The sequence below is a fragment of the Palaemon carinicauda genome, chromosome 23 (genome assembly GCF_036898095.1).
Source record: "Palaemon carinicauda isolate YSFRI2023 chromosome 23, ASM3689809v2, whole genome shotgun sequence".
NCBI classification, from domain to species: domain Eukaryota; kingdom Metazoa; phylum Arthropoda; class Malacostraca; order Decapoda; family Palaemonidae; genus Palaemon; species Palaemon carinicauda.
Genome location: NC_090747.1, coordinates 1,083,595 through 1,095,280, shown reverse-complemented (window position 1 = coordinate 1,095,280; position 11,686 = coordinate 1,083,595). Strand labels below are relative to the sequence as shown.

Genomic DNA, 11,686 nt, shown 5'->3' with positions numbered 1-11,686 from the left:
GGACATATTCGACGGAAAGATTGTACAGGACCCAGTATCCATGATTACATATCAAAATATTCTACTGATAATTCAAATTGTTTACGGCCATTTTAATGACATTTTGGTTATTTTCAAAACAATAGCACATATAAAGTACATATATATATATTTATGTATATTAAAGTTTATGTTAGATAACTAAAATACTGATTACCTGGTTATTGTGGGTTTCCTCTTTAAATTTTATTATTATTATTATCATTATTATTATTATTATTATTATATGAAAATTTAATTAACAACTTATAATAATTTTTTGTCACACCTTAAACATAAATTAGCAAAAACTTTTAAACGGTTTAAATACAAGTATATATATTATCGTTCATTTTTTTTTATTTATTATTGTCGGTGACAAAGGAAAGTATTGAGATATAACATATTTTCTAAGCAAATTAAAAAATAAACTATGGAAAAATATAATCTATTCAATAATAGTTTAGAAGGTGGTGTTGAATCTGAAGCAAAACTAACTCGTATCATATTTCAAGAATTATTGAAAAAAATTTTAAACGATGAATCTAAAGAGAATTCTGCTTTGAAAAATATAACAGAACGCATTTTTTATTACAATAACATAGATTCTTTATCAAATGTTGATATTTTCAACAACACAAAGAAAATACTTTTACTGAAAAAATATATTGCCAATGATGATTTTAATATAACAACATTTGTTCTTCAGACTTTACGGGAAGTTTTTGATAAGGTTCAGAATGTTCCAATATCAAACTCAAAATACCCACAGATGATTCAAGCAATTGGACATATAAACCGCAATATGAAAGCTATGTTGTATAAAGTATCAGTTTTGAGGGACCAAAATTTGGATAAATTAACTAAACTTGCTGAATTATTAAAAAATAAGAAATCTACAAACACTTTAACAGACGAATTAACACCCATAGATAATAAAGATTTGATTATTAATATGGTATTTTGTTCGTTGTTTAATATAGGTTTTCATTTTATTACCGATATGTTATTTAAGCAAATGGCTATATCTAATAAAGATAACCACCAGGATTCTACGATACTTGATTTTTTAAGCGAAAAATACTCGGATAATAATGTTACCTTTACAGGACACCTCCAAATGAAAGTTGATAATAATGTTAATTATCTTTCGGAAAATTCTAAGAATGCTAATATTATTACAAGGGAAATAACAAAAAATCTAGAAAAAATTATCAACAATAATAACAAAATGGGATATGATAATGTCATTAATGATAATGATGATCAATTTGAAATTAAGAATAATAAAACGAAAATTAGTAAGGAAAATTATAACCTTAAATTAACAAATGTTTTTTTATTGAACTCGGTCATGGAAAATAATAATGAAAACTATACCAAAGAAAAAAAAGAAGAAGAAGATGAAGAAGAAGGAATTGTTCAAGAAAAGGAGGAACTTCATGATGATAAGATGGATGATAAAATATTTATCAATGAAAATTCTAGTGATGACCAAAAAACGGAAAAATATTTTGATAAAGAAATTTGTTGCAGAGACAACGAAAAAAAAAACAGCGACAATAATGCTAGTTATATAATAGAAAATAGCAAAACTTTTATTTCATATAAGCGGGGAGAAGAAGCTACGTATAATGACTTTAATAATGATACAGAGAAGAAAGAAAACGTAAAAGAGTTTAATAATCACGCACCACAAAAAAACAGTTTTTCCGATGATAATATCCCCATCACCAAAGATTTTGATCATGATAATGTTAACTTTATCATAAAGGATAATTATACATCACGGGAAACCCATTTTTCTGAGGATAATACTACCACTATCAATAATAAGGAAGACGAAGATGACGAAGGAAAAAAAGAAGACTCTGACAACGACGAAGTATTTGTCGATGATGATAGTGATAATGCTAACTTTATCATAAAGGATAATTATACATCACGGGAAACCCATTTTTCTGAGGATAATACTACCACTATCAATAATAAGGAAGACGAAGATGACGAAGGAAAAAAAGAAGACTCTGACAACGACGAAGTATTTGTCGATGATGATAGTGATAATGCTAACTTTATCATAAAGGATAATTATACATCACGGGAAACCCATTTTTCTGAGGATAATACTACCACTATCAATAATAAGGAAGACGAAGATGACGAAGGAAAAAAAGAAGACTCTGACAACGACGAAGTATTTGTCGATGATGAGTGTGATAATGCTAACTTTATCATAAAGGATAATTATACATCACGGGAAACTCATTTTTCTGAGGATAATACTACCACTATTAATAATAAGGAAGATGAAGGAAAAAAAGAAGACTCGGATGATGATGATGATGATGATGATGATGATGATGAATTGGGTGATGATGAAGTATTTATCAACGAAAACAATAGCAACAATAAGAAGAGAAAAGGTAGCTTTGAAATATTTCAATATAAAAGAATCCGTTTAGGAGCCAACAATGGAAATAATGATAATGATAATAATAGTACTAGTATTTTTAAAGAAAAAGATCATTTTAATATACATGAAAATAAATACATGCCAATTGACAATGATAACGAAAATGAATATAAGGAATATCACGATGAAAATGAAAAATTAATCATTAATAAAGAAGGAAATATTGATATTGAAATAAAAAAAGATAAACCCATTTTATCTATAAATCAAAAGAAATTTAATTTATCCCCAGAAATATTAACACCTTATAATCAAAGTAATATATTATTTAGATAAAATATATATAAACCAATCCTTGACAGACATAAATTACACCACGGAATTTGTAAGCAACCCGTCTGTTGGTTTATTTGTGTTTGGGGTAATATATTTGAGTCCTACATAAATCAAAATAGCAAATAACAAAACGAGAAATATTGCTAACATTATTTTATTGAAAGACTTTATGCAAAATAAACATTTATGTAGGCTATCCATTTTAGTAATTATGTAACCCACTCGTCTGTTGGTTTATTTATATTTTTTTTGGTTTATTTTAAATAAATATTTTTATACAAAAATATTCGTTATCATTATTAATTTAGTTAAAATTACTTTAAAATAAATTAAAATATATTTATTAGTAAATATATGATTAAAAAACTTTATGTATATATGATATATCATTTTCTAATATCTAATTATTTCCAGTCTAACGGACCAATGTATAGAAAACTTTCTATATTATTATTATTGTTACTTTTATTTTTTTTAAATTCAAGTAGAGCACAACATAATATATCCCCGCTTCGTGTATATTTTGGAGATTATATCAATGAAAATGAAAGGCGGTTTATATATTATAAAATCAACTTTAATAAAATATACACGGATATTTTATTTGTTAAAAAAAATGCAATGATGAAAAACTAACTAATTATATATTACCAATAATTCACAATTTTGAAACATTTTTTGAGGTTGTTCATCAACACAAACCTTTTCGTTTAAATTACAATAATTTTAATTGTTATACTTATTTTTCCTCGTCGGTTTATAGTTTACCAGATTTATATAATGGGTGGGAAAGATTTATGAAAAGCGCATATATATTGGATATAGATTTGAATTTAATCTATAAAATGAACAATACTTTAAATGCCATCAAGAAAATAATTACTCGTTCAGAGCCCAATCCATTATCCTACCCCGACCACCTACCTTATAAATTGAAACTTCCTACAAACGCCATGCCTTTTCCTATATGGGTAAATGCTTTAAAAAAAGGAAAATATTTTGTACAGTATGAATTATATAGTTATTACCCACTTTTGATGCCATTATTATTTCCATTGCCATTACAAAATCCTCCGCCGTATAATACTATGTTCGCTTTACAAAAAAACGAAAATAATTCGTTTTATTTGGCCAAATCAATATCGACTACTTTCATTCTTTCAACTATTATAGATTTGGTGGACATAGAAAATTGAAATATAACTAACGATATATGTTTTTTATGTGAACCCAATAATGTTATCATCAAAGAAAATCAGACGGGTAATTTTACAAATTCTTTTAATGATTTACTTATTCTACACACGAACCCAAATTTAAAGAATAAGCCATTAAATGGTAACTGCAATAATAATTGGTGTTCGGTTATATCTGAAAACATTGAATTGTTTTTCTATAATAAATCCACAACGTGTTCAGTATTTTCCTATGAAGATAATTCATTCAAAAAATCTACAACAGAACACGATGTTGTATATAACAAAGATGTAATTAATACTAAATGTTTTTTTACACAAAACCACAATATATGTTTAATTGTATTAAAGGTCATATTACTTTCATCAATTCTTACTTTCACTATATATTTTCAATATTCTAAAAACACGACTAAAAGTTTTAAATATTATACAACCGAATATACAAACAAAGTTGACAGAGAAAGTATTGTTACTTTACCCAATATTCAACAAATAAATGATTTTTCAGAAAAAAATAGACTTTATATCATTAATTTAATAAATTTCACTGTTCATTATAACATGTTTGCTATTTTTATAAGAAAATCATTTTACAGGGTGTTAGTTAATCCAATATTAAATTTTTTTGTGGGTTATTCTTATGAAAACTAGTTTTTTTTTTATAAAAAATACTTGTTTATCTAAATATTTTTAAAGTTATTCATATAATCCCTCATTTCTGTAATTAAAAAGTACTATTTGATGAAACAAAAATATTTATATTTTCTATTTTTTCAACATAAACCTAATTTATTTGTCCTATTAGGTGTAATTTTTTTATTTTTTCCCCACGTTCAATGTCCATTTTATCTAATAAAACTATATTTATATTAAAAAATACATATATTTTAATTTTTTTTGTGTCTTTTGTGAATTTTCTGTTATATTTTTGTGGGTTATTCTTATGAAAACTTTTTTTTTTTGTCACATTAAATGTTACTAAAAACTATATTTTGGTCGTATACGGTGTTATTTTTTATTTTTTCCCCGTGTTCAGTGTCCGTTTTATCCCATTTTTGTAATTAAAAAGTAGTATTTGATGAGACAAACACATTTATATTTTCTATTTTTTCAACAAAAGCCCATTTTTTTGTCCTATTAGGTGCTATTTTTTTTATTTTTTCCCCGCGTTCAATGTCCAATTTATCTAATAAAACTATATTTATATTAAAAAATTATATATTTTAGTTTTTTTTGTGTGTCTTTGTGGTTTTTCTGTAAAAAAATATTAATTTTTTTTGTACTGAAGAATGTTTTTTTTTTCATTTTGGGTTATTTTTCTTCAATTTTAATATTTTTTGTGGGTTATTCTTATAAAAACTAAGTTTTTATATAAAAAAAACTTGTTTATCTAAATATTTTTTAAATTTATTCATATAATCCCTCATTTCTGTAATTAAAAAGTACTATTTGATGAAACAAAAATATTCATATTTTCTATTTTTTCAACAAAAACCTAATTTATTTGTCCTATTAGGTGTTATTTTTTTATTTTTTCCCCACGTTCAATGTCCATTTTATCTAATAAAACTATATTTATATTAAAAAATTATATATTTTAGTTTTTTTTGTGTGTCTTTTGTGATTTTTCTGTAAGAAAATATTAATTTTTTTTGTACTGAAGAATGTTTTTTTTTTAATTTTTTGGGTTATTTTTCTTCAATTTTAATATTTTTTGTGGGTTATTCTTATAAAAACTAAGTTTTTATATAAAAAATACTTGTTTATCTAAATATTTTTTAAATTTATTCATATAATCCCTCATTTCTGTAATTAAAAAGTACTATTTGATGAAACAAAAACATTTATATTTTCTATTTTTTCAACAAAAACCTAATTTATTTGTCCTATTAGGTGTTATTTTTTTATTTTTTCCCCACGTTCAATGTCTATTTTATCTAATAAAACTACATTTATATCATAAAATACACATATTTTGATTTTGTAAATATTTTTTCTTATTTTTCAATAGTTTTCTATGTCATATTATTAACTAGAATTCAATATTATGAACCCAAACGGTAATATTATCAACTAAAATGTAATTTTATGAAAAAAGATAATACAAATGTTAACCACAAAAAAAAAAAAATTAACCGAAATCGTAATATTATTAACAAAAAAAAAGCATGTTATGAACTTCATTGGTAATATTATGAACATTTTTTATTGGTTTTCCAAAGTTTTATTAATTGATTTTGTTGAAATTTTATTGAAATTTACGCATTTTTTCAATTAAAAAATAATTGTCGGGAATTTGAAAAATTATGAGCAGGTTAATAAAAAAAATAGATTGATAATGCCCATGAATATATATTTAAAACAAATAATAATCGTTTTCTATGACAAATAAAAGATTTTTTGCGGTGACTAATGTATTTATTAATAGTATTACAAAAAATAATTTAAGAGTGTTACACAAAAAACATAACCACGTAAAATATTATCTTAACTTTTTTGAATTTTGTTAAATTTTAATAACTTTTAAATAATTATTTTATTGTTACTGTTATTCAGTTATATGTAATAGTAGCTGTACTGTGCATCTGTATATGTATATAAACCCCAGAATATGAACTGCAATACATCATTAGACTTCTAATTTACGACCAAGTAACATATAGTTGATAGCTAAATATTTTAGTAATGGAGGATAATAATTCTCCGGTTATTGGTATTGACCTGGGAACTACTTATTCGTGTGTTGCTGTTTTTCAAAATGAAAAAGTTGAAATTATTGCTAATGACCAAGGAAATAGAACCACTCCTTCTTATGTTGCATTCAATGACACCGAAAGACTTATTGGGGAAGCGGCAAAAAATCAATGTGCCTTGAATCCAAAAAATACCATTTTTGATGTAAAAAGGTTAATGGGCAGAAATTATATAGATGATTGCGTTCAACGAGTAATTAAAATCTTACCCTATGAAATTATTGACGAAGAGAATAAACCAAAAATACAAGTCAAATATAAAAAAGAGAAAAAGGTGTTAACCCCAGAAGAAGTATCTTCTATGATATTATCAAAAATGAAAAAAATTGCAGAAAATTATTTAGGACGAAATATAAATAAAGCTGTTATTACAGTTCCGGCTTATTTTAACGATTCTCAGCGACAGGCTACCAAAGATGCTGGGACCATCGCTGGACTTGATGTTATTCGAATAATTAATGAACCCACAGCCGCCGCCATCGCTTATGGATTAAATAATGATACAAAAGAACAAAACGTTTTAATATTTGATTTGGGTGGGGGGACTTTTGATGTATCTATATTGAATATTAGTAATGATGGCATTTTTTATGTTAAATCAACAGCAGGAGATACTCATCTTGGGGGAGAAGATTTTGATAGTATTTTATTAGATTATTTTACGCGAGAATTCAGCAAAAAATATAAAAAAGATTTAAGCAACAATAAAAGATCATTAAGGCGTCTTCGTTCTGCCTGTGAAACTGCTAAACGAACTTTATCTTCATCTACACAAGCGACAATCGAAATTGATTCGTTATATGAGGGAATTGATTTTCATACTACCATTACTCGCGCTAAATTTGAAAATTTGTGTGGGAGTTTATTCAAATACACTCTAGTGCCAGTTGAAAGGGCGTTAATCGATGCTAAGCTCGATAAGACTGACATCGATGAAATTGTTTTGGTTGGAGGTTCTACGCGTATTCCAAAAATACAAAACCTCCTTCAAACTTTTTTTAATGAAAAGAATTTGAATAAGTCGATTAATCCAGATGAGGCTGTAGCCTATGGTGCTGCCATTCAAGCTGCCATTCTCAGTGGAGATAAATCTGATAAGATCAAAGATTTATTATTACTGGATGTGACTCCCCTTTCATTGGGTATTGAAACTGCCGGTAATATTATGACTACCTTGATTAAAAGAAACGCGACAATTCCTAATAGCAAATTTGAAAACTTCACTACGTATAGTGATAACCAAGAATGTGTTAATATTAAAATATATGAAGGAGAAAGAACTAAAACTAAAGATAATAATTATTTGGGGGAGTTTCAATTAAATAATATACCCCAGGCACCCAAGGGTATACCTAAAATTAAGGTTACATTTGATATTGATGCTAATAGGATATTAAATGTGTCAGCAACCGAAGAATCTTCCGGCAAATCAGAAAAAATTACTATAACTAATGACTCGGGAATATTAAACAAAGAAGAGGTAGATCGAATGATCAAAGAAGCTGAAATGTATGCTGCTCAAGACCGGGAATTAAGAAACGATATAGAAGCTAAATGTAAATTAGAATCATATTGCTTAGAAATACAAAATAATATCATAAATAATAACAGTAGTAATATAGATATATTTAAATCAAAATTAGAAAGTACTCTCAAGTGGATTGATGAAACCCCCTCTGCTAAAAAAAAAAATTATGAAAATAAATTAAAAGAAATAAAAAAGGATTATGAACATATACTTGGGGGAAATGAATCAAATTTACATAATAATCAATTCCACCCAACCATTGAAGAAGTTGACTAATAAACAGAGAAGGGTTTTCATAATTTATTAATATAAAATTTTATATATTAAAAAATTAATAATTTCAAAAGTTACCAAGAAAGAATAAATGCCCCAATAGATCTTTTAAAATGTAGTTTCCCGTTCTGGATACACCAACAATATCTATTTTCTCATTATTATTTAGATGTCGATAAAGAAGATGTCCCTTTTGATTTAAAATATATAAATGTACATGCCACTGATCGACTATATTATTTACACCACAAAGAATCACCATTTTATGAAAATGTAAATGAGTGTGTAATGGTTGGAAGAATGAATGATTTAAAAAATAAGAAGTTGGTATTGTATTTCTATATGCACGGAGCTACGTGGAATGATGGACTTGAAAACGAAGGGTATATTTTTTGGGCAAGAGACACTAATTTATTGCTTCAAGTTATTTACATCGAAAATGGGCTGAGGCAAACTGTTTATAATAACCTGAAATTAGATAACACTGGGGTAATGACGCTAAAGCCATATCCTAGAGCAATCCACCATAGATATAGAAGTAACTGCAATCACATTGCCTATCCAGATGAATTTGAAAATGCTATAAAGGATATTAATTTCAATGTTGAATTTGATTACATATATAATCCTATTGAAGGTGATGATGATCTAACTCAATTTAAATTTGATGTAGGAAACATTGATAGAGTATATTACTTGAAGAAAGGCGGAAAGGGGGAAGTTGTCATGTATGCGAGACTAGATCCGCGTTTATTTGCCTATATATATATTAATCAAACTACGAAGACGATGTTTATTTCTAAATTTCGAGAGGCATTTATCAATACTATTGTAAAAATGAATCCTGATAATGAAATAAAACAAACCATTGTAGATGCAGTAAACAGCGATACTATTTTAGTATAAATAATTTTCATAATAAAAAAAGATGCACCCCAAAACAATTAATTTTCCTATTGATTTCATATCATCACAAGGTGAAATTCAGTTATTATTTAATTGGAAAATGTTCTATAAATTAAAATCTTGTAAAGAATACCCAGCCATTTTATGTTTCCCCGAATTTTTTACCAATTCTATATTTTCTATTTTAAGATGGTACTCACATGAAAACAATGATAACCTATTATTATTATTAGAAATTAAAAATCAAATTAGAAGATTTTTTGAAATGTTAGGGGTTTTAGTAAACACAATAATTAACAACGAAAGCTATAAAGTTCAGGTTAAGAGTCCCCAACAAATTGAAAAACAGTTATGGGAAATTGTTTTCTTGACTAAGAAGAATAATAATAATAACAACAACAATCCCCAGGATATAGAAAATAAAAAAAAACAGAAATTGAACACCTTTTCTTGGAATGGTATCTAGAAAATGAAAGTAGTCAACATAATTACCAACAAATTTTATTCACAAAAAATCTCGAATTCAATAAAGTGAACACACTCAAAGAATTATCTAAAACTTTATATAACACAGGATGCTGTGATACAATAAAAGAGATTTCATTAATTCCTCCACATTCAATTCACTATGTTAATCAAACGGTTTTTTCTAATTATTCAAAGTTGCCCCCTGAATTATATGGACCGGCAAGTTGGGGACCAATATATTGGAATATTTTTCATGCCTTTTCAATAAATGCTGCAAACAATAAAAATTCTAAAACTAATTGTTTACCAGAGCATTTATATGCATTTATTCACATAATTCCACTTTTGATTCCTTGTCCTATTTGTATAAAACATTATTATACTATTATTCAACCTAGTAAAATTAAGCCGGCGATATCTATATCACAATATGAAAATTTATATGAATAAATTCATACAAGTATATCCAATGGAAAGTTAGTGTGAATTTTTTGAAATAGACAATTATTTGTATAATGTGTACAGTATATTAACTATATATACACATAAAAGGTTTTATTATTAATTAGAAAAATTCAGGGCGTATGCAATAGTATTCAAAATTTTTATGTGGGTATTTAGTACGTTGAGTTTACAGAGACCCATTATAATGATTTGATTTTCTGGTGAGTATTTATCGGGTATATCAATAATAACATTATATTTTTTTCTTAAATTATTAATTTTTTTTCCACGTTTACCAATGATAAATTTATAATAATCTGAATAGCCATAAATTAAGCTTTGATGTATTTGTTTTGGGTCGCAATTTTCATTTATGGGCATGATATACGAAGAAAAGGATGAGGTAGATAAAAAGGATGGTGATGGTGTATTATATAAAAATAAAGGATTATTATAAAAAATATCAATTGTATTATCATTATTATTATTAATATTATTTTCAGATGAACAAATATTATCCATTTTTTCAATTAGATTAGTAATCTGGATTTTCAGTTCTCGTATGTGAAAATGTAAGTTTTTCAGTTCATTTATATTATATTTCATATGTTGTCTATAATCACAATTTAATTTTCTAAAACAATTATTATTATTATTATTATTATTATTATAATTGTTGTCGTTGTTGCCGTTTTCCTCTCCTATTTTATCATCATCTTTGAGATACTTAGTGTTATGTTTTAAATTTCCATTTTGGTATTCAACGTTAATATAATTATCGCCATTAATACTACTACTACTACTACTACTACTACTACTACTACTACTACTACTACTACTATTACCATTTACAAAATTTAATTTTGATTTAGTAGTCATGTTTTTTTAGAATGTGTGACTTATCTAAAAAGATTTGCTCTTAGGATTGGAAAAAGAATATATAACAAGGTATATATGTGTGTGTGTGTGTGTGCACGATATACACATATATTTATATAAAATTTAAAAACGACAATATTTTTTTATTAAATAATTAAAAAAATGACCCAAAGAGAAAACCAAAAAAAAAAGAAAAAGATATTCTTCAATCAAAAACGAAATTATTATTTCAAACGAAAAAATATAAACCCACAAAGATATATATCTGATACCCTTTTAGTGGGATCAACAAACGAAGAAAAAAAAATGATATCTCATAATGAAGCGGAGAACCTAAGAGTTCGAATTGATATTCTTGAAATGAAAATGGATAAATTATTCAGAGTACTAGGTCCCATGAATAGTATAAAAGCTACACCGGTTGCTTCGTTAATATATTCAGATTCAAAAAAATGTCATGATTATG

The 11,686-nt window shown here is 26.0% G+C and overlaps 1 protein-coding gene across 1 annotated transcript; it reads left to right on the top strand.

Moving 5' to 3' along the window:
* The first annotated feature begins 6,586 nt into the window (after positions 1–6,586).
* LOC137617083 (heat shock 70 kDa protein cognate 4-like) lies at positions 6,587–8,526 on the top strand. Its single transcript, XM_068346921.1, has one exon. It carries the CDS (start codon positions 6,655–6,657, stop codon positions 8,524–8,526), a length of 1,872 nt encoding a protein of 623 aa, XP_068203022.1. The 5' UTR covers positions 6,587–6,654.
* The last annotated feature ends 3,160 nt before the right edge of the window (positions 8,527–11,686 follow it).

Bases quoted from the DNA above. Each gene is read 5' to 3' on its own strand.
- LOC137617083 (XM_068346921.1), top strand. From the start codon at position 6,655: ATGGAGGATAATAATTCTCCGGTTATTGGTATTGACCTGGGAACTACT.